Source organism: Scardinius erythrophthalmus (assembly GCF_964197995.2).
Source record: "Scardinius erythrophthalmus genome assembly, chromosome: 5".
In the NCBI taxonomy this organism is placed as follows: Eukaryota; Metazoa; Chordata; class Actinopteri; order Cypriniformes; family Leuciscidae; genus Scardinius; species Scardinius erythrophthalmus.
Genome location: NC_138225.1, coordinates 29,571,932 through 29,595,121, shown reverse-complemented (window position 1 = coordinate 29,595,121; position 23,190 = coordinate 29,571,932). Strand labels below are relative to the sequence as shown.

The window sequence follows — 23,190 nt, the reverse complement described above, 5'->3', positions numbered from 1 at the left end:
TTTTGCGCTTTATTTATAAATTATAATAAAGTGACATAAAGCGCTCTGCCGCATTTTTTACAGTCTATGCTCACAACACGCTCTCAAGCCCCGTTCACTGATCTACCTTCTCGCAGCGACATAAATTGCAAACACACATATGACGCGGTTTAAACGGCTAATTAATCATTCAGAGAGCTTGAAATTTTATTTTTGAATATAAAAAAATGACCGAGGTCCGGACCTCGGTGACCTCATAGCTGGCTACGGCCATGGTTGTGGGATGCTTTGTGTGTTACGTCCGGTTGCGTCTCAGTCTGGCCGGTACCCACAGTGCTCGCTCATAAATTCGAGCACGCGTAAGAGCACGCGCTTGTAAACTTATTGGTTGCAATCTGAAACATCACCGCTAGAGGCCGCTAAAAACTACATACAGCACCTTTACATACAGAGGGAAACTTTACAAACAATGTTTTGCCATAAAAGTGGTAACTGCATATCAAATTTGGTGCCGTGAGAAGCTAAGTTCCAGTCCAGCATTAATTTTAGAGCTCAGTGCACAAAATCTGATATATCGGTTTATATATCAGCTAGTTTTACATGAAAAATAAGGTCATTCATACTGTATTTAATACTTTTACATGCAATACACAATTAGTTTACATTTATAGTGTGAGTGAAGAATGAAAACTACTAATAGAAAAGTATTTAATTATTTCTCAGAGCATACTTCAAATGATTTTACTATAGACAAATGTGCAGAGATATTTCAGATAAGAAAATGGGATCACTTTTAAAAAATCTGGTGTCATTCTTAGGCTACATGCTGCCAGTTCTTACAAACTTGAATGTATAAGCTAGCAGACCAAAATAAATATTTCACGCATACTCAATGAGTTGCGTGGAAACACCTGAGGTTCCGAAAACATAACTAAGACAAAAATACCTTTTTTTTATCTCGAGTGAACATTTGGAAAGAGGATGTTAATATCTCCCTCACGCTCATTTCTTTTCACATCCCTTTCAGAACTCTTTGTTTGTGCGAAGAAGAATGGCATCTATGCTAATTTTAGTGTATTTGTTTATCCCAAGGTTTTCCCGCAGCCTGCCGGATCCAGGCCGTATCCAGATCTGATGAAGGACCTTCGCCTGAACCCGATCCAACGCAGTGCTGAAGTGCCAACTATTCTCTCCCTATAGGATATTCTCTCTACACAGACTTTAAACGTGAGAAACGCTGATGGCGGTCAAATGCGCATTAAGAATTGGTTCTATAGTTATGTGCGTTTGAATATATGTACGCAGGTTTGGAATTCCCTTCAAACCAAGCCTAAACAAAATACTGGCGTTTCCTTATAGTTTTTGAAACATAATTTTATTTTGTTTTATCAATTCGGGGTAGATACGCGAATTGAGTTCCCCGACAACACTTTATCTGTAGAGTGGTAAAGGGATCCTCAGAATGGTGTCGTCTTAGCGGCCCCTAATTTAATAACAAATGATCGTTGCGACGGAAACGAATCAATCAAAACTAACTTTAGCTGGAAAATAACTTTATTAAAGAACCGCTATAAAGCCAAAACAATCTCTGTTACCTTAAATTATACGTGTATCTCTGTAAAGCTGCTTTGAAACAATCTACATTGTTAAAAGCGCTATATAAATGAAGATGACTTGACTTGACTTGACTTGTGCCTTCATTAAGGTAAAGCTGCATTATAATGCAATATTAATGTCAGTTCAGGGCGCAGCACACCCACAAGTGGGAATGTTTTCAGACTCACAAGCTAATTAACATAATGATGTCCAGGTGTGATTTTGAGAGTCTACGTGGGCAGGAGGTTCCTCATTTTGAGTTCTAGTCATCACAAAGGTTGTTGCTCTACGGCTCAGGAGTATCTCCTCGGCTTAGGGAGTAGTGTGCATCAGAAAATCTCTCAGATTCTTCTGAAATGATTATACAACATTTATTTGTTTAAGGCCACAGGGAATCCAAACCATCAGGTGTTCATTAATAAGATAAAGACCATCAGGCAGTATGTTTATTAAACACTGATAAAGCCAGGAATGTTTTCTTGTGCGTTCCTACTCACTGCCATGTTGTTTTCTATCACATTTCATTTCAGCATGTCAAACACTATTATTTTAGGCTCTCATTCTCCTCAGAGGCATCTGTGTGAGCCTGTACTTGTAAAGCTTGTGCATTCGATACCTTCATATGCCACCACATAATTATCTTGTCAAGAGGGGAGAGAGTTGACACAATTATGAAAGTATTTGATGTGGTCCTTCTTCTAAAAATACTGGAGTGGATCAAATATACTCTATTGCATTAGAAAGTCGGTGGTTAAAAACTTGAATCAGGACATTGCAAAAACGAAAAAAAAAAAAACAAAAAAAAAACAATGCAAATCATGTTGGAAATATGTGAAATATGGAAATATACATTTCTGGATTAACTTGTCCCTGACTCTCTTAAGATACAGCACTCAGGCTCATGCTGGGTGTTAAAATTGAAGGAGCGCTTGAACATAGCCTCGGGTCACCAACATTCACCGAACACTGCATCCATTCAGTGCTTTTCCTGCTCATTACTGCAATGACAAAATGCCATGTAAGCGTGTCCGTTATAGACACGATGACAATGTCACAGCATTAAGGGCTGAAATTGATTTTATATTGCTTTGCCAGTCTTTTTATAAAGAATTTGTAAAAGAATGTGAAAAAGGCTAGTTCTCTTAAAAGTGAGCCTCTGCGTAAAATACGCTACAGGGATGATAAAATAACTAAAAAGTCAATAACAAAAAAGAAAGCCCCATGCGGTATATACACGAAGACCAATCCTTGCTATAAGTTTTTTGATCTCGCTTATACTTTTATCCTCTGGCAGGCTCAGAGAAATCTGTTCATTGCTGTTTTGTGAAACCGAAATGATTTGTGGGGGATTTCAAACACAAAGGAGACATAAAAGCCTTCACCTATTGACTTTCCTATTGAAGAGAGGGGAAAAAAAATCAAAAACATCTTGGTTGAATTACCATGGAGATTCAGCAGTCAAACAATAACAGAGAAGGAATGATATGAGTTATTTGCCTGGTGTATCTCCTTTTGACAGAAAAGTTAGAAAGATTATATGTTCAGATTTAACCAATTTCCATATAATCTAACAGAAAACAGTGTTTAAAGGTGCTTTATGTAACTTTTTCACTCTACTAAAGCATACAAATACCATAATATGTTTGCAGATATTTAGGAAACATGCTAAGTTCACATAGGCCTACTCGTTTCTCTCAAAAACACTTCTACAGCCAGTTATTTTACTTTGAAATGTGCGTTCCGTGTTGGAATTTCTGTTTTTTGTTTTGGTCTGTGTGATCTCGCCCACTGCCAGTTCATCCAATAGTATTTCGACAAATCGGGATGCCAGTTGGCAGGAAACACAGCATATTACAGCCAGCAAACAAACTGGGTCAGAGATTGCAGATTCTACACAACCTAAAAAGCCTTGATATTCATATAAAAATCTCTTTTTTTATAACGAGAGCATATTAAAACGCGAATAAATCAACTCATCAACTTACTCCTCAGCTGTCATTGTCAATTGCGCTTGTTCCTGTTGCGTGCCCTCAAACTGGCAACCCGTGTAAACGTCAAGTCTGAGGAGGAGCGGGGGATTATTTTCAACCACTAGCTGTCATTCTTACAGACTGCACCTTTAATGTCCTTATTACTTAAAGGGTTAGTTCACCCAAAAATGTAAGTTCTGTCATTAATTACTCACTCTCATGTTGTTTCAAACCCGTGAGACATTCGTTCACCTTTAGAACACAAATGAAGATATTTTTGATAAAATCCGAGAGCTTTCCCCCCCATAGACTGCAACGTGATTACCACTTTGAAGGCCCAGAAAGGTAGTAAAGACATCGTTAAAATAGTCCATGTGTCTACAATGGTTCAACCTTAATGTTATTAGAATACTTTTTGTGCAAAAAAAAAAAAGAAAAAAAAAATATATATATATATTTTTTTTTTTTCCTTTTCTTTTTTTTTTGCACAAAAAGTATTCTAATAACATTAAGGTTGAACCATTGTAGTCACATGGACTATTTTAGTCTATTTTAGTCTATTGGATCGCAGGATCCAGCCGATACTGAGCCGGCGTTCTATAAAAAAAATATATATATATACTGTATATATATATATATATATGTATATATATTATATAGAACGCCGGCTCAGTATCGGCTGGATCCTGCGTCAGCATTCACACGTATGTCTCGTGGTGCTCACGTGAACAGTGTCGGAGACTGACATGGAAGAGAAGAAAGGGTTAAATAAAGTAGTTTTTTATTGTGATTAAGTGATGAAGTGAGTATTTTCATCGCTTCATAACAAAAGTTGAACCACTGTAGTCTCATGGACTTATTTAATGATGTATTTACTACCTTTTTGGGCCTTGAAAGTAGCAATGACATTGCAGTCTATGGCTGGTCAGAAAGCTCTTGGATTACATCAAAAAATATCTTCATTTGTGTTCCGAAGATGAACTTTCTTACCAGTTTGGAACGACATGAGGGTGAGTAATTAATGACAGAATTTCAATATATTACAGATTATGACACTGTGTGAGACAGAATGTTTAAGACACAGTATATGTAATAATTTTAGAGTGACGACACTGGTTTTACATGCTTAATGTCACTCACTGAGACAATGAATTGCCGCCAGGCATGTTAAGACAAAGGGTTTGACCCTTAGTTCTCAGAAACTAAATGTATGTACTTATTCATAAAGTCAATAAACACAATGACTACATACATTCAGAATGATTGCCACACATGAACAGTCAACTCCGGAAATTCTTATGTTAAACTGATTTATGTATCCACTTTAGTTTACTGAAGCATTTAAAGCTTTATGTGATATAGTCATGGTCTAGTCATTCATATGCAGTGTCAATCTGTTGTCGCACCGCTGCATATCACCTCATATTGTTTATGTGCTCTACCTGTTGATTACTTGCCAGCTTTTGGTTGCTAAAAGTTTACTTTAAATATGAATTATTAATGTTTAGAATATATCAGATGAATTATAAATGAGAATATTTTTTAAAAGAGGAGGGCAAAATATATTAAGTATGAGTGTATTTGCAAATAACTCCAATCTGTTGGTCGAAATAGCCCTATTTGCCACTCAAAGAACATCACTTCAGCTTTCTTCCATCCTATAATAACCCCTATCATACTTTCATTATCACAGAGAGAACAAAAATGGGCCATCTTTGCTAAGCAGAGAGGACGACACATTTTTATCATGATTTGCACTTGAGCAGATCTGTTCCAGTCAAGCTTGACTCCTGAGAAAACACCAGAGGTATTAAGTTCTGTCTGTGTGTAAGTCAGCAAACCCAGCTCAAGTACTTACTGTGGGTGGAAGACCTAGCTGTCACATTCAAGGATGTGGCAATAGTGGTATCATTTTTCATCACTCGCTGAGAACAAGAAAATGCTAACCAGTACTTCTCAGAGCGAGGCCTAATAGGGACTAATGAACTTCTTTACTCATGACAGTCATTGTGCTGCTGGCAAAAAGGAGGATCCATGTCTTGTTTTGTGCATGTCTTGTGTGTGCTAAACTAAGACAACTATCAACACACTTTGACTAAGAAATAATATAGCCTACCACTCAAAAGCGAGGATGCATTACATTTATCAAATGTGACAATAAAGACATTTATAATGTTACAAAATTTCCATTTTAAATAAATTGTTATTTTGAATGTTCTATCCATCAAAGAATCCTGATTTTTTTAAGTATCATAGTGTCTACAAAATATTAAGTAGCAGAACTGTTTTGAACATTGATATTTATCAAAAAAAAAAAAAAAAAAAAATCTTGAGAAGCAAATCAGCATATCAGAATTATGATGAGTATCATGTGACACTGACGACTGGAGTAATGATGCTGAAAATTCAGCTTTAACATCACATGAATAAATTACACAAATAATTTTAATAATAAAATAATAATAATTTTAATAATAAAATTTTAAGTAATATTTTACTTTTGAATAAGTACTTTTGATCAAATCAAAGCAACCTTCTTTCAAAAAACATAACCAACTGCAAAATACCATACCATACCAACTTTATTTTACAACAACCAAAGTTGACCAAAGTGCTGTACAGAAAAATAAACAAACACATGTACAATTAATAACCACACAATAAAAACATTCAAAGTAACAAATTAAATCAAGTAAATGAAGTCGACATCTTACTAGGTGTCAAAAGCCAAAGAGAAAAGATGGGTTTTAAGAAGGGTTTTAAAAACGGATAAAGAAGAGGCCTGCTTAACATTCTAAGGCAGATCATTCCACAGTTTAGATGACTATAAATAAAATGACTGTAGTAATCATTCCCAGATAAAATACATTTAGGTTTGTTGTTGTATTCACTTGTTCTTGATAATTGGTTAGAGACAGACATACAGGAGTCATGTGATATTCAATGTAGATATGTAGAACAACCAACATATTTGTAGTTGTCATTATAGTAAACTGAATGCATTAAACTGCTGCGAACATTGGGAGCCCTGGGCATTAAATAATGGCATACTTACGCAAGCTGCACATCAGTTGGGCATAAAAAAAATATTACAAATTATTATTATTATTATTATAAGGCTCTGCAATATCCCTTTTTAAATAAGGCAGCAAGTTGGCATGGAATCAAACCATCAGGGAATAAATGAAAGGAACTGAATATAAGAATGCTGAGAAGATGAAGTCGCTCAGAGGTAAATAATAAATCAAAAGCTCAGGAGACAAGTGCAAGCTATTTTAATCAATGCAGAGCATATGAGATATGGATGACAAACACTTACTTCCAGTAAAACAGCAGACATATGACATTTGAGAAATCACAGTATTTTGCAATGGGGACATTTGCACAACACAATTACCAAGCAAGGAGGGCCTGGACTAAATGAAATGGAAATTCAGTCTTGATTTTCAACTGCAAACAAGACAAGCTCTGGGCTAGGCCTAAAATTGGTTCCACCTAATACAACTCACATGTCAGAACAACATATGATTGCATTAATTCTTGATGATATTACAGAGCTTGTCATATATATCAGGTGATACAAAGACTAACCCATTCTTTTCAAACAAAACTTCAAGAAAGTGAAAGAATCAGATTATTCTTATTAATAACTCCAACCTTTAACAATCAGGTCCATTGAAATCTCTGACCTTTATAAACAAAAGCAACTCTGGGAAAGATATTAGTTTTTTTTGTTCTCGTAGCTACTTCTGTCTTTTTACAGAACCTTGTGTGAATTCATCTTCAGCGTGAGGCCGGTCAGGAGATGCAGTTCAACGATTCAGCTTTCAGTCACAGATGTTTTGTCTCCCTCTTCTGTGAGCTTTTATGTCTGCAGCTGTAGGTTTGCGTCCAAAATCTAGAATACAAGGGTTTACTTTCATGGATGATCAAAAATTGTCTCGTGTTATGGCTTTCTGAGATGATACCCATGGTGTGCGTTTGCTGTCGCTGATCGTTCAAAAGGTCATGTTCATTTTTATAACTGTTTGTAGAAGCAGATGCCCATTTATCCATAGTGCTCAAGCTTCGTTCTGTTTGAAAACAGAAGACTGGATAAGATAAAGTGCCCATAGAGTGAGGCTCAAGAGGATTTAAATTGGAGGAAGAACATTTTCAGGAGATCTCGAATACTCGTTTCAAATGCCAAGAACTAGTCTGGGCATCTTTAAAGCAGGTTCTGGTTTAAAACAACCTTGACTTTCCTGAATCTGAGTGCCGATGTCCGCTGGTTTTAGAAATGAAGTAGGCCTACTGACACAATCTTAAAAATAAAGTTTCCACAAGAGGGTTTTCACAGCGATGCCATAGAAGAACTATTTTGTGTTACCCAAAGAACCTTTCAGTGTACAGTTCTTGCAGGAACCTTTTGTCCCTTAGTGTGTGAGGAACATTTGAATTATCTAGCTAAATTTTTTACCCAGTATTTCCCAGTTAAATGTATTTAATGGAACTATAGATAGATGCAATGTAGAACCTCTATTTTTGAGTGCAGGGAGCTCACAGTCCTCTCAAAAAGTGCTCAAAAGCTGAAAGAACTCAATAGAAACTGAGGGAAAAAAATGACTGCAAATGTCTTTAAATCCTCAGATACACACCTGAAGTAAATTTTTAATTGTAATTGGTTGATATTGGCTCACAGAGTTTGTGATTGATGATTGTGTTTGTCTCATTTCAACTAATATCATTCAGGACAAGAAAATTAATACCAACACCACAGACCTGAGGCATGAACCAAATCATGATCACATATGACTAAGTTGACTGACAAGTTAAAATTGATATCTCCAGACAGCAGATTATGTCACACCCAAACACATTGTGCAATGCGTTCCTTCCTTTTTAAAATATTTATTTGATTCAAGGAGGGGTTATGGGAAAGGCGAGACTTAATGAGTACTTTATGTGAAGAATTTTGATTTGAAGGAACTGGATCTCATCAAGGTCCTGCATATATGTATGAAGTGGGTAAAAAAAAAAAAATCTGTATTATGTATATGCATAGCCTATATTGTTGTAAAGTTTTTTTTTTTTTTTTTATTCTAAATAACTTGATGTGTTTAGTAATAGTAATAGCAAGTATAATTCATTAATGAAAAAACAAATACATACTGATGGTCAAACTATTAACAAAACCACAAATCCAAAATTTGTTCAAACAGGTTTATTTTCCTATAAACAGTATTCAGCATTGTACCACAAAAGTTCAGCAAGTGACATCTCATGTTATTCCAATTGCATACCTTTTCTGTTTACAGTATTTACAACTTGCCATCAAAATGTTTATCACATTTGTCTATAATCAATCTCATACTGTTCTAAAATGAAGTGATGTGAAAATCTCTGAGAAACATTTTAGCTGTGTGTTATTCAGAGCAACACATTTTCTGTAACATTCAGAAAAAGAAACATTCATGGGGTGAAACTTCATTAAGACCAAACGTATGCACTGCTTAAATTATAGTAAGGACCACCAACTATCTTGTCAGCACTATTATTGTTGTGCGTTATTAAACTAGCATCAAGTTTGAATCAATCTGTCATAGATTTCATTCAAATTTTGCAAACCACCTCATAATTTATCTTGTTTTAATTCTTTGAAACACTAATACAGACTGGGAGGAGTTAAAATTAAGATTGAAAAATGTATCCTTCACATTAAAAAGATACTTTTTTTTTAAAGGTGTCCATAGTGTCAACATCTGTGAACAGAATCTGTAAAAGGTGTATTTCATAGGGTATGAGAAAATTCGATTAAATAGTACATACTGATCTTGCATAGTCAGCTCATTCATCCCAGCTTCCAACAGACAAACCCCTGACCTCTGGGAGTGAATCTGTAAAACTGGCTCAACAACAAGTACTTATTCAAAAGTAATGTAGTGGTATAAAAGCATTGGCAGGCCAACTGAGGGCCCAGTGTTCTTCGTTAATGAGTGAAATGTGTAACATTAAGGAAAGATTCATTGAGGGCTGGATAAAATCTCAATTCAACTACTACGGAAACTGCTAACGGAAATCCCAAATACGTCTTGAGACACAGGGAGCAGTTAAAACGAGCACTTAAGAGAAGCTAAGACTTAAATATTCATCTTCATCTCCGTGAAAAATCTATGAATGCTTCATTCAGTATTTTTAAATCTATGAACTTCTAAATAAATCCATTAAGAGGAAAAAAAAAAAACAACTTACAAACCTAATTATTATGTACTCCTAAAATAAAGTCGAAAGCAAGTTTTATAGCAATGGTAGTGCTTTTTATACAAACAATTTTGAAAGTGGACGTATCAGGCACTTAGATCGTGTTTGAGACGACGTCAAAAGGACTGCAGTATAATTCCACTATAACCTTGACCTATAGTTGAGCTGTGGCTTATCAAGGGCTTTTTTGGAGTCCGCCTTTTCCTAACTCTCAAAGGAAAACATTCCCACACACCTGTCAAACACAGAGAGAACAAAGCCAGGCTTGCCTGTACACAGAAACTAGAGAAGATGCTGATAGGAAGAGCAGATTTATCTGTCCTTGGATGTGAGCTTCTCAATCAGCTCCTGAAGGGGTGCTAGTTCTTTACGATCAATCAAATTAAACTCCTGAAAAAAAAAATAAGTAGGAGAGAGAGAAGAGAGAGAGAGAGAGAGAGAGAGAGAGAGAGAGAGAGAGAGAGAGAGAGAGAGAGAGAGAGAGAGAGAGAGAGAGAGAGAGAGAGAGAGAGAGAGAGAGAGAGAGAGAGAGAGAGAGATGTTTTCATTTAAGTTGGCCCAGTAAAACATCATATTCATCAGCTTATGGTAAGCCAAACCACCCCGACAAACACTAACACGCACACCTCAATGACAAGTACACACCTGAACAAAGAAGATAAAGTGCTTGAAAGAGGTGTTGAGGTGCGCCTCCTCCTGCAGCTGGATAACAGAGTCAAAGTGCTGGTGGTAGATGTGAGCGTAAACACGGAAGAGTCTCTTCAAAATGGTCTTGGCCACCGACATGAAGTTCTTTGGGAAAGGGACCCCTGTAAATGTAAAACAACTTTAAAATGACCATATTATGCATTTTTTTCTGATATTACCCTACATCACAGGTGTCAAACTCAGTTCCTGGAGGGCCACAGCCCTACAGAGTTTTGTTCCAACCCTGCTTCAACACACACACACACACACCTAGAGTTTTCAAATAAGCCTGAAGGACTTGATTAGCTGATCAGGTGTGTTTAAAGGAGAACTCCGGTCAATTTTAACATTGAGCTAATTTTTTTGTAAATTTGGAGTGCTGTCAATACAGAGAACAACGACAAAAGATTACTATGGACTTTGACCGAAAACAGGAAGAAAATACAGGTATGTGCGCTGGCTGAAATAACATAATTTTTATTAATATCTTTCACATCTACTGCTGTCAGATTCACCCGTGTTCACTCTGAAGGAATCACTCACATTGGCTGTGCACTTGTAATGACACATCAAGGATGGTAAGAGGCTAAAAGCTGGTTTAAAACTTGCCCCATTGAAGTCAACAGGGTGCAAATTTTAAAAAGAGGATAACACGGTGTAGGCAACACCGATTTTTGTCGTTGTTCTCTGTATTGACAGCACTCCAAATTTACAAAAAAAATGAGCTCAATGTTAAAATTGACCGGAGTTCTCCTTTAATTAGGGTTGAAGCTAAACTCTGCAGGGCTGTGGCCCTCCAGGAACTGAGTTTGAAACCCCTGCCCTACATGTAGTGTGTAAAATAGTTGTTTGTGAATGAAAAAAGTCCTTACTTTCTGCACAAACCTACGTAGGTTTGTAACAAATTTGCATAATGCCAGCGGCAGCCTATGGTCTTCATTGGCTGCCTGCGAACAACGTTTACTTTGACTTGCCCTGTAGTTGTAGCTGAAGCATGGAAAAGTTTGGTTTGTGTTGTCACTTGTCAAGAAGACGCCATTTTCTGTGCTGCGAAAGCAAGACCATCTTGCGTGCACTTCCAAAGGATGAGCACTCGGGCTCGAATTAATACGGTAAAACTGACGCCATCATTACTGTTCGTATCACTACAAGCCTCCAGAGCTGAAATTCAAATATGGAAGTGGTCGTTTCATTTTATCTAACTGTCTTAGACACTGTGAGAAAAGAGGAGATTCTGCAATGTATATTATGAGAGAATTAAAGCGCTTTTTGACCTTCGATGCAAGTAAACCTATTGTAGGAGACCTTCAAAACTAAATTAGGAACCTTTAAAAGAGCATAATGGGGCAATTTAGAATCCAAGCAAAAGGAAATGGTCGAAAAATGACCAGCAGAATATAATTATGTTGTGGATGTGGTAACTAGGTTCCTTGAGAAGACTGAATTGTTTTGATGATGTTTTAAAAGCGCCACCATGTGGACAGTTCCCTCCATGATCATGAGGAGCTATACAAAGAAAAAAAGCATGCTAAATTTCTATATCATGCACAATAAATTAAAGGAGCAGCAAACCTATTTTTGAAGGGAAAAGTGTCTCATCATCAAGTTGATCTTGGACCCAAGTCATCAGGTAATCAATGTACTTTGGAGCTGAACATTTTATTGGTTTTTTTATGTTGGTTCCATCGGCCCAGTGATATTCATACCTGCAGACAACACACAAAAAAATAATTAAAAGAAATATGAGTGGGTGATTTTAGTTAACTGCATGTACTTATTATAGAGTTTAGAGTTAGTTACTGTTATTACTATAGTAAGTACATGTAGTAACATGTAAATACGTTACCAAATATATATATATATATATATATTTTAATGCAACACTTCTGTACTTTAATCTGTAATTACCATTCAAAAGTGAATTATCTTATGCTCACAGCCTTGGTGAGCACAAGAGACTTCATTCAAAAACGTAAACATAAAAAAAAAAAAAAAAAAACGTTTGAACAGTAGTGTAATGCTCAAAATATTTCACATGATAAATCCCTGTTCATACTTACTTAGGCCCAGCAGACATTAGTGGGCAGCTTTCCTCAGTGCAGAAGTCTGTGATGGTCCCATACAACATGTTGATCTGGTTAAAGAAGTCCACAGCTACAAGCACATGAAACAGCATTATAGTACAAACTCATGCCAGCATCTTAAAACATTTAAAAACCTACGGTCTGAAATGAATCATATTTTGTTCTAAACAATAACAAAATAAATATCTACCCTATACAGTTCCATCACAAACCTCAAGTGGTTTTGGAAACCCTGCAGTAATTATATAACAGAAGTTCGGTACACCCAATATTTCATGAGCTGCAGTAATTAGATGAAACCTTAAACCCTAGCAACATCAGCGCTGCCAGAGTCTGTATTCAGCCCTCTGTCCCTGAGGCTGACAACCTAAGAAAACTCCACTGCCTTTATTGCTAAAAATAGAAGAAGGCCAGAGGCTATGAACGAATCCAAGAAACTGCCTCTGAAATGTTGCAAAACTGACCTACAAACAGGCCTTATAAAATTGATAATAACTGGGAAGATCCGAGTGTCAGCATGAATAAACAGCACTGATTTTGACTGTACCTATTTTAAAGGGTTTTGAAATCCAAGATTTTAGCATATGTACAGATAGAATATTTGTGAAAACATCAATATTAAACAACATTTTTAATATTAGAGGGTTAGAAATGAAAATTATCCCATAATTCACTCAACTTCAAGCCATCCTAGGTGTATATGACTTTCTTCTTTCATCCAAATACAATCGTAATTATATTAATATATATATCTCCTTGGCTCTTCCAAGCTTTATAATAAGAGTGAATGGGAGCCAAAACAGAGCATCCATCCATCATAAATGTAATCCATATGGCTCCAGAGGGTTAATAAAGGCCTTCTGAAGTAAAGCGACGCGTTTTTGTAAAAAAAAAAAAAACATATTTATAACTTTATTAACTATAATCACTGGCTTCCGGTAACGAGTTCTGGCCGAAGAGTGAGAGTGAACTCTGACCCGACGCATGACGTATTGACAAACAGCAGAGTAACAATTTATAAAGTTAAAATTATGGGATAATTTTCATTTTTGGGTGAACTAAACCTTTAAGGGAAAAAATATATACATTTAGGAGCCACTTTTTTGAAGCCACAATATTGAATGTGACAGACACATTAGTCTGAGATGCTATTGGAAGGAATGATGCATGACATGTCTACATCATTAGGCTATTCACATTATTCATAAGAGAGAAGAACAATAATAATGACATATATACATACAATACTTTTATAGTTATGTAGTTCTTAAATGAAATTTATTTTTAATTCTACAGACCTACTTACAATTAAGAACTACATGGGACAAACATAAAAAAACTTTTATAATCACAGCAGTTTTTTTACACACACTGCGGATGCAAAAAAAAAAAAGGAGAAGTCCCTAGATTAAAGTCACATGCTTACTGTTGACTGCCACCCATTCATTGAGATCTTCTCCATCGGGCAGCATGACGGCCATGCGCAGGTTCCCGCTGCCCAGAGTGGCCTCTGCATGCTTCAGGAGCTCGTACTGGTGCGAGCCCTCGGGAATGTTCTTCTTCGGTTTAAACGTCTTTGACGAGCGGCTTCCACTGTGGAATAACAGAAGAGTAAGAATGCAGGATGTTCACACTTTAATGATTTGCTGCACACTTGCACTGAATCAAAAAAACTTTGTCAAGCAAAATTATATCACTGAACATGATATACTGTTTTTATTTTTAGTAACGAAACCTGTTTGTGTGGGATTAAACAGTAAAGTAATAAGGTAAGAAAGAACAGAAGCAGGTGTTGGTTAGGAAAAGTCACATTTATATAGTAGAGTACCATAATAGTCTGGCAGCACTATTATAAGCAAAGATGAGGGGTAATATTCTTCAAAAACGTTTCCTAGCTGCTGGGATAAATTAATCCCGGTATACTGCCATGAATAATATTCTTTAAAGTAGAGCTGCACGATTATTTGTTAAAATACCCCTATTATGCTATTTTAAAGTTTCCTAATGTTGCTTTGGAGTCTCCTACAACAGGTTTACATGCATCAAAGGTCAAAAAACTGTTTAATTTGATCATAATATACAATTGAACATCACCACATTTTTATTGACTCTCAAACGACTCGTCAGATGAATCAATCTCTCTAAATCCCTCCTTTCCGCGAGCTACTCTGCTCTGATTGGCCAGACAGCTCAGTCTGTTGTAAATTGGTCTACCGTGTACAGCACTCATGTCGAAAACAAAAAACCCCGTTGCCATAACAATGTCAGCTCTGCGTGTGCTGAGGCTTCCTACACCGTGAACTAAACACAGTAACGAACAATAACGTCCATTTTCCCATATCAATCCGAGCTCGAGTCCGATGATGAAACATTGAAAAAACTAGTAGTTATTCAACCCGAACCTCCATCGCAAGGACAACTTGAGCAGGACGTTTCTCAGTGATACGCTACTCAGTTTGAGATGTTGCAACTGTAATTCCTCACCATCAGCATTAACCATAGACAGTATATAAACTGGACACAGCGACCCCATTGGATTCGACGGAGACAAGTGAAGTGAATTAGAAGCTCTCACTTCCTGATGGCCGAGCGTACTGCGCAGACTCAAACTGAGCTTGACGACATAGATGTGACGTGAGCAACCCGTCTGTCTTCTAGTAGCTGTGCCAAGAGAAATCTGAATCATTCCCTTCTGAAACTTGCAGAGACGGAGAGTGTGAGTAGGAGGTGTCCATGAGATAGGAGCAGGAGAAACTTTTGCTAAGTATTCTGATTCATTATTTTGTCACTTTGCCTCCACGTCTCCCCGATTGCCCGCGAGCTTCTCCTCCTGTCCATACGGTAATCTCTCTACTGTGCGACAGAGAGTTGTGTGGTTATGACGCAATCGTTAGCCTATGTTTACAAAAATTGCTTCTACGGGGCCATAACGTAAGATACAAGGTAATGGAGCCATTTATACATTTTCGTGTTTCTTTAGAAATAAATAATGGACAAATGGAGTCTTTAAACGCCTCAGATGTAAAGTTATTCGCTGTCAAAGTGATGCCAAAATGAATGGGAGTCAATGGAATGCTAAAAGCAGGTGATGGTCTGCTAATCAATGGCGGCGCCCGGGGAAGCTTCAAAATAATATGAAACCAGGGCCTGAATTTCATTTTGGAAAATGGGGGGGAAATCCCCCCTTAGGTGATTCTTATGGGGGGGAATTTTTAATTTGAGGGGGGAGTTTAGACTTTTTTTTTAATTACATTTATCTCGCCTAAATGTATGCTTAGCCTACTCATTGCATTTTTACAATGGGGTCATTTTGTTCTTAAGAATTTACACAACTCAAGGAAGCTTGATTTCAATCTTTGAATTAAATTGAAAAAAGTAGCACAAATAAATACAATAGAATAAAGATATCAATAAAGAGAAATAAAGAGAAAAGTTTTTGCTTAGGTCTAAAACTAGTAGGCTATTCAGAAATACTACAGAGACTGAATAAAGTAGCCTAATCAAATGTAAAATAACACTGGGTAGTATTTTAGTCCTGACTAAATTAAATTCATAGGCTATTAATCCTGATTCCTTAAAATGAAAGCTATGTTTTGTTGTTTTGACAAACAAATTAATGACAGACACATATGGCTGCTGTCCCTTTAAGAGCTAGTGCACGGATCCTGTTTTCATTATACGGTCACGTGCGATTTATGCTTATTTAAGACATAACCGACTGTGTTTAGATTAGAGGATACTCTCCAAGACCGAAATTGACATCATTTTCTTATGTTTTTGACTGTTAAAGCGATTTATAATCCACGAAAAATAACTTTTGTTACCCGCGAGCTGTTTGTGAGGCTGCTTTACTCTATGTATGTGTGCAGAGAAAAAAGCATCTCTCAGACAGCGCGCAAGTACCGAAGAGTTTAAAATCGCGTGACTGTTTAAACTGGTGAGACTTGAAAAGACGTGCAAATGGTAAACTTTAGTTACTCGTGATGCAATGCTGGCCCGATCGACTCCCGAAATGCGAGAGTGTATTTCCGCCGCCTGCTGCGCGCTTAACGATTGCATTGTGCAACCCATTTTGAGAGACGCGAGATAGAAGACGCAGCGCCGCTGAATCACTCACGCTGTTTGTGAAATTGCGTCTCGCAGACAGTTTTAAAATGACTGATTTGATTTTCCATCTGCGTGGATTAATTTACTAATACAACCTGAACCTACATGCTAAAGTGAATCAATGTTTGCGGGAATTTCCCGCATTATAAATGGGAGACCTGCGGGAATGATAAAAAATATGCGCAATACCCGCAATCCCGCACCGAAATTCAAGCCCTGTGAAACCCTGCCCCCCTGGCATTAACAAGTGCATGGCCATCAACAAACCGATTATTTTACTTGTACTTATTTATTTAGAGAGTATTTTTCTAATTTATTGCAGTGAACATGTGGAAACTGTATCAATAACAGTGTATACATTAGCCGAGCTCTAGCGTAAATGACTGATGTAACATAAAGGTTAGTAAAACAAATCTTGCTCCATGCTTAATCTTTACTCAAAGTAGTTAGAACGACAGACAATCTGCATTAATAGACAAGGTTTTAGGTAATAGTGGCCCACAACTGATTAGCAGAAGTATTTCATTAAGACACAATGTACACTGTATACCCCTGATGCTTTTGTGTCACGTTTTTTTTCGTAACTTCACGAAACATTAGTAAACCATAGTAGATCACATATCTTTATTCAGACCAAGAGGTCTCGACCAAGCCCAAACACAACATAAGACAATGCATAGATCACAGAGTGATGTGACATGCTGCTTGGCTTAAGCTATAGGACTTCCAGGATCTGATCGCATCGCGATCATAACGCAATGTTTTCTAACGTCATTTTAAAGTTCAACCAATCAATCTCGGGTGTGGTGGGCTGGGTAATGGTATAGTGGTTAGGGACGATAAGTAGAGACCAAATGGACACTGTTTTACAGCTGAGGTGTGCATAGATTGGTTTGATCGCTCAGATTGACAAGTCTCGATTTACCATGCGCCCTAGAATAGGAGCACAAAGCTGAAGCAGCACTGGAAGATCATCACTCATCAATCAGGATCTTATATTGTTTATTCTATGTACTTTTATTGTGGTGATTACACAAGTATGTAGTTCTTATGTTTTGTAAAATCCCTTGTTTGGAGGGTTTTTCAGTCCCCAGTCCCTTCCTGCAAGGTTTTTTTTTTTAAAGGTTATCCTACCTAATCCATTGCATAGCTCGAGGACATTAATACACTTAGAATACCATAAGCACGGCGCGCTCGCTTCATTTTTCCTCATCTGTCTGCTGCACATATTTTGCACATGAGCTGCACACACCTCAAAACTACAAACTCTAATGATGACCTTGCTTAATAAACCATCAATTGATTTTTAAGAGAAGTTTTATCGTTTAACTTAATCAATCACTGATTAATCGCTAGCATCTCTAAAACAGTTATTCAAATTATCAAAGAAGTAGCCTACTGGGATAAAAGTTTAAAGTTTGGATATAAACACTGCTGTCTACAGTAGCATTATCAAAATAGAGCAAATCACCACACTTCAAATAAAGATTGTATCAATTGCATTGTAACACCAGTAGGTGGCTACAAGTGACTGTCAAAAAATGTATTTGTCATTGAATCATTCATTCAAGAGATTTGTTCAAAAACCCCTGTAGAGAGTAGGGGTGTAATGGTTCAAATTACTCACGGTTCGGTTTTTTATCATGGTTTTAGGGTCACGGTTTCTGTATGGTTCGGTATGTGCTATGTTCAGGGAAACGAGAGTTCTCCTGAATGTTTAATTGGCAAGGCTTAAAGGATAATTCCGGTATTTAGCACTTTGAGTCTCTTTTCTGGTTTGTTTTGGATGAACTAGAGTGGTGGACACAGAAATTTTGACGATGGGTCCTGTCTCGACTTTTTGACTCGTTTAGAATCGCCTTTGACCGCTTCAGAGTGGCTGGCTACGGGCATGCACAAACATGTCCTTAAAACAACCTTTAACGTTCGTTTTCAAAACTGTGCAACTCACCGAGTGGTTAGTGGTGTTCGTTGATGATTAAAAACAAATATATTGGTGCAATGTATGATTTCAGTCTGTGTTATTTGCTATAGTGGAACTATTTTTTCAGATACCTCACAACCGCGCATAAACTTCCGCTCGATATTTGAGTCTGAAGCGTCTTTTCCGTTTCCGGTAGCGCAGTAATATCAACGAGCAATGAATCCTCCAACAGAAATCAATGGGATTTTACAAAATGCCAAATAAAACATGACAGAAATTGTATTTCGCTAAGCTACTTGTTTTGGAACATCAACGAACACCACTTAACCACTCGGTGAGTTGCACAGTTTTGAAAACGAACGTTAAGGGTTGTTTTAAGGACATGTTTGTGCATGCCCGTAGCCAGCGACTCTGAAGCGGTCAAAGGCGATTCTAAACGAGTCAAAAAGTCGAGACAGGACCCATCGTTAAAATTTCTGTGTCCACCACTCTAGTTCATCCACAACAAACCAGAAAAGAGACTCAAAGTGCTAAATACCGGAATTATCCTTTAAATGAGTAAAGTTTAAACACAGATAGTAACGTGCACTGTTTAGGCTAGGTCTCACCTGCGCTCACACGCTATTCAGAACACCCAGGTGATGACGGCATATTGAACAGTTTACGCAAAGCCAGAAAGCGCTAACCTGGTAATACCAAACTCTGCTACTTCGCTTTGCTTCATAGACAGAGTCTGGAAGGGCATAATTGAAAAGCGTTTTCTTTCTCGTGGGGGTGGGGGGGGGCATTGGTTACCCATAAGCCAATCACATTACGTTTGGTTATGACGTGTTATGCGCAGGCTCAGCCGCATCTAACTTCCACTGTAAACACATGTATGATGCGAAAACAAAACCATCGAGCGAACTTGATTATGTGAAGTAAATCTACGCATCCACGGTACAATCAGCGTCTACGTCATGGCTCTCAGCCCGCCCTCTGTTCGTTAATTGGCTGGCTGTTTTGAGGCCGGAGGAAAACGGGAAGATAGGTCGCTATCTCAGACTGAGTACAGAAGCAAACTAAAATTGAGCGGAAGTACGAAGTCTGACGTAGTCAGGCTAAGAAAGCGCATCCATCGACAAAGAGATACATTAGCCTAGCTGTCTGTTTTACGAGTTATTTTCAACAAACCGCATTATAGATGACCCATCTATAATGGGTCATCGGATTTGAGATGAGTGAGAACGGTGAGTGGAGAACAGTATGGTTAGATTTTTTATTTTACAGAGACCCGTTACACCCCTAGTAGAGAGCTATATGGAGATGTATAACACATCCTAAAGACTTCATATACAGGTAAAACTTCCCAAACCTGACATCTAAGCTGGGCCACTCCTCCTCTGAGTTAAACATTCAAGCATACAGTATGTGCCTTTACTGGTCCATGATCCATCAACACCTCAAAGCCAGCCTGTCTTCACCAATTCAACAGTTGCTCTGTTTAGACACAAACAGGACAGGGTTTGCACAGAAAAGAACAAAGGGAAACTAGAAGTGATCAACAAATCCAGACAAACCTTCTGAAAAACTCACTTGAATGACCAGCATGTGTCAAGCCAACAATAAAGAGGATCAGAACAGACCTGCAACCCGTTTTCAGGCCGTGGCACTCCCAAATGAAATTATCTTTTACCCTTAATGACATTTCCCTGAGTCAGGAGACAGCATCAGAGCATCAAGCAGAAGTCAGATGGGAAATTCCTGTCTTCACAAAGCAAAAAACATGTGGCCAAGACCAAGAGCACAAACTGTTTGAGGGCATAATTATGCTGTTTTAGCAACAAAACAATGGTGAAAGACACTCTTTGCAGATCAATTTAAAGTCATGTGAGAGACAGGTTGTTTTTAACAGGAAGACAGGAAGTTAGCTTATTTGATTAAGATAATGAGGGCAGTGGGCACATGAATTTTCATCTCTCATATTAGTTTAATTTCTAGTTGTAAGTTGGTGGAAGGTTTAATGTAAGGCTTTTCTTTTCTTCATACTCAACTGAATCGTACAGCCTAAGTTACAGCACAAGTACTTCCCATTTTCAAAGGAAAGCAGAAGAAGAGAGAAATGCACTACTCTACATTGTTGACGCATTATATTTGTTCTTCTAGAGATACTCAAGCAAAACATAATACTTTTCTATGTATTATTAGTTTCTATGATTTAGCTCTTACAACACAATTAAATCCATTGTAAGGTGTTTCCAAGGAAAGAGATCTCCCACATCTAGGGAGAAACTAGGGCTGAGTTTGAGTTTACAAACTAGAGTTTGTACAATTTATCGATATCTTTTTATAAATGATATATGATGACGCAATACAGTTTATATCGACATACAGTAGTTTGGTATTATGATATTATTTTATTTAGCACATCTGAAAAATAGCATGGGAAAGTGCATAATCCAATTTGTCCTAAATATGAGAAATGATTTATATTAAGGGTTTTCAAAATAACTATAGTAAGATATAGTTAACACGTATAGTTTAAAGCTATGCACTAAGGAAAACAGCACATTTCACTGTTATATTCTCCATCAGTAAATGTTAGAAGGTCATGCAAAAACTTCCATTTTGCTGTCAGGTAGATCTGCACAATTCTGGATAAACTGAGAACACTGATTAAAACACTGATTTTTTTCAGCTTTTCAGCTTTAATCCCAGTTTTTCTGTGATAATATAAATATTTGTAACACAGAAATAACTATATTGTGTGGCTGAAAGACTGTCTGTGAAGCTGTTTCTTATATCACATCTGCTCTCTCTGGCTCAGCTGCAGTGCAAACACAGATTTGAATGTTATAAGATGTACAATAGACAGGCGAATCGTGAGGGTGTTTGAATCGAGATCATGATCTTTTAACGATTAATAGTGCAGCTCTACTGTCAGTGATACACAAGCCTTATGTAATCGAGTATATGCTAAACTTCACAGACTTCAGTGAACGAGTGCACATAAGCGCCAAACTGTTAACATTTAGTCTGTGCTTCTGTTTGTTTATTTTTAGTGAATATTTATAGTGAATTTAACTTCTACTTCTTTATTATTTTAGTTTTTAGACTGTAATGTTGTTGCTACAATGTTAGAGTGTGATGTAATTTTTAACCCCCTTTTTGCAAATAATATATACTGTAGCAGCCTATGTTGGTTACATTCCCTATTTTTGCTTTCACAGCCAATTTTGCCAGTTTTATAAAGCTATTTATGAACATTGCTTGAAAGACAACATTGGGCAGGATGTGAAATAAAATAAAAAATAAAAATTATAAAACAAATACAGATTTTTTTTTATCCAAATAGAAAAAAGTAGAAAATAGTGAGATGTATGAATATCGCGATTCAAAATCGTTTTTTCTTTTTTTTTTAATGATCGCCCAGCCCTAGGAGAAACTGAAAAACAATTGAAAAACATAAATGTGAAAATCAACACAGCTTGCACGAGCACAATTCAACATTTAAAAACAAAATGAACTGCACTGAGACTTACTACACTGAGTTACTGTACAGTATACAGGGATTATAGTGGGATAATCCAGACTATTCATGTCTGGATTTCAGGTTGCACTCTGATGTCAAATTATTAAGGTAACTTACATATCGTGAAAGCGACAGAACACTTATTAGGTAACGTTAGCAAGTATTGGTGACTTTTTGCGTTTTCCTGGAGGGACACATTTGAGGAAAAATCTACTTGTGTCAATCCACAAAACACGACTATATCACTTTTACATAAATGACATGATGTTGGAAAATAAGGCTCTGTTCACGATTACTGTAGTATAAACCCAAGTATAGTAATAAGGACGAGTATTCAAATCCAATTTAATGCTGATGACCTCATGCACTGGCTAAGTATTCTTCATTAGCCAGACTAACGTTACAGGTTTGTGTTATTATGATGGTCGCGCACTAAACTGCGGAGATACGATCAAACTGCGCTTCTGTCAGCTTTTTTATGTCATAACTGTTCACTTCTCATAAGTGTCGGGTCGGCTGTGAGTCAGGATTGCTCATGTACAGGCAGCTTCGGGACAAAAGCAGTATTTCTACGCTTGCTAACTAGCCATCAGTGTTCCCATTTAAAGAACCCACAGATACTTACAATAAAAAGCTCATCGCTCCTTGAGGAAAATGCGCTGTAGATGAGAAAAGGACACTACTCCGTTATTTTAACTGTTGAAGGGTGGAAAATCAAGTTATTTGAGCCTTAATGTCCTTAACACTCCACCAACACTGATCCTGCCCGTGCAAAAGTTCTCCTTCCCATCCAAAGTCTCTCCAGAGCCGAAAAATCCCGCGAGATCACGACAGTATATTCACTACGCCTCCCTTCTTCTCAAATAAGAGTCACGTTAGGGTTATATATTATATTATATTATATTATATTATATTATATTATATTATATTATATTATATTATATTATATTATATTATATTATATTATATTATATTATATTATATTATAGTAACGATAGCATATGCACACGATATATATTCTCCACAAACTCAACATATGGATAACGGTAATTTATAAATTCTACATAAAATTTGTGAGAAAAAAATTGTGGG

The 23,190-nt window shown here is 37.0% G+C and overlaps 1 protein-coding gene across 2 annotated transcripts; it reads right to left on the bottom strand.

The window, feature by feature from the left end:
- Window positions 1-8,739: 8,739 nt before the first annotated feature.
- On the bottom strand, window positions 8,740-22,959 carry mob1ba (MOB kinase activator 1Ba). Of its 2 annotated transcripts, XM_081366374.1 has the most exons (7): window positions 20,163-20,334; window positions 19,942-20,066; window positions 13,983-14,149; window positions 12,533-12,626; window positions 12,045-12,178; window positions 10,431-10,594; window positions 8,740-10,175 (listed from the first exon to the last, which is right to left on the bottom strand). In XM_081366374.1, the coding sequence occupies exons 2-7, from the start codon at window positions 19,980-19,982 to the stop codon at window positions 10,098-10,100; spliced, it is 678 nt and encodes a 225-aa protein (XP_081222500.1). In that variant the 5' UTR covers window positions 19,983-20,066; window positions 20,163-20,334; the 3' UTR covers window positions 8,740-10,097. The 2 variants fall into 2 exon arrangements, with proteins under 2 accessions (XP_081222500.1, XP_081222501.1); XM_081366375.1 differs by lacking the exons at window positions 19,942-20,066; window positions 20,163-20,334 and adding an exon at window positions 22,724-22,959.
- Between the last annotated feature and the right edge of the window lie 231 nt (window positions 22,960-23,190).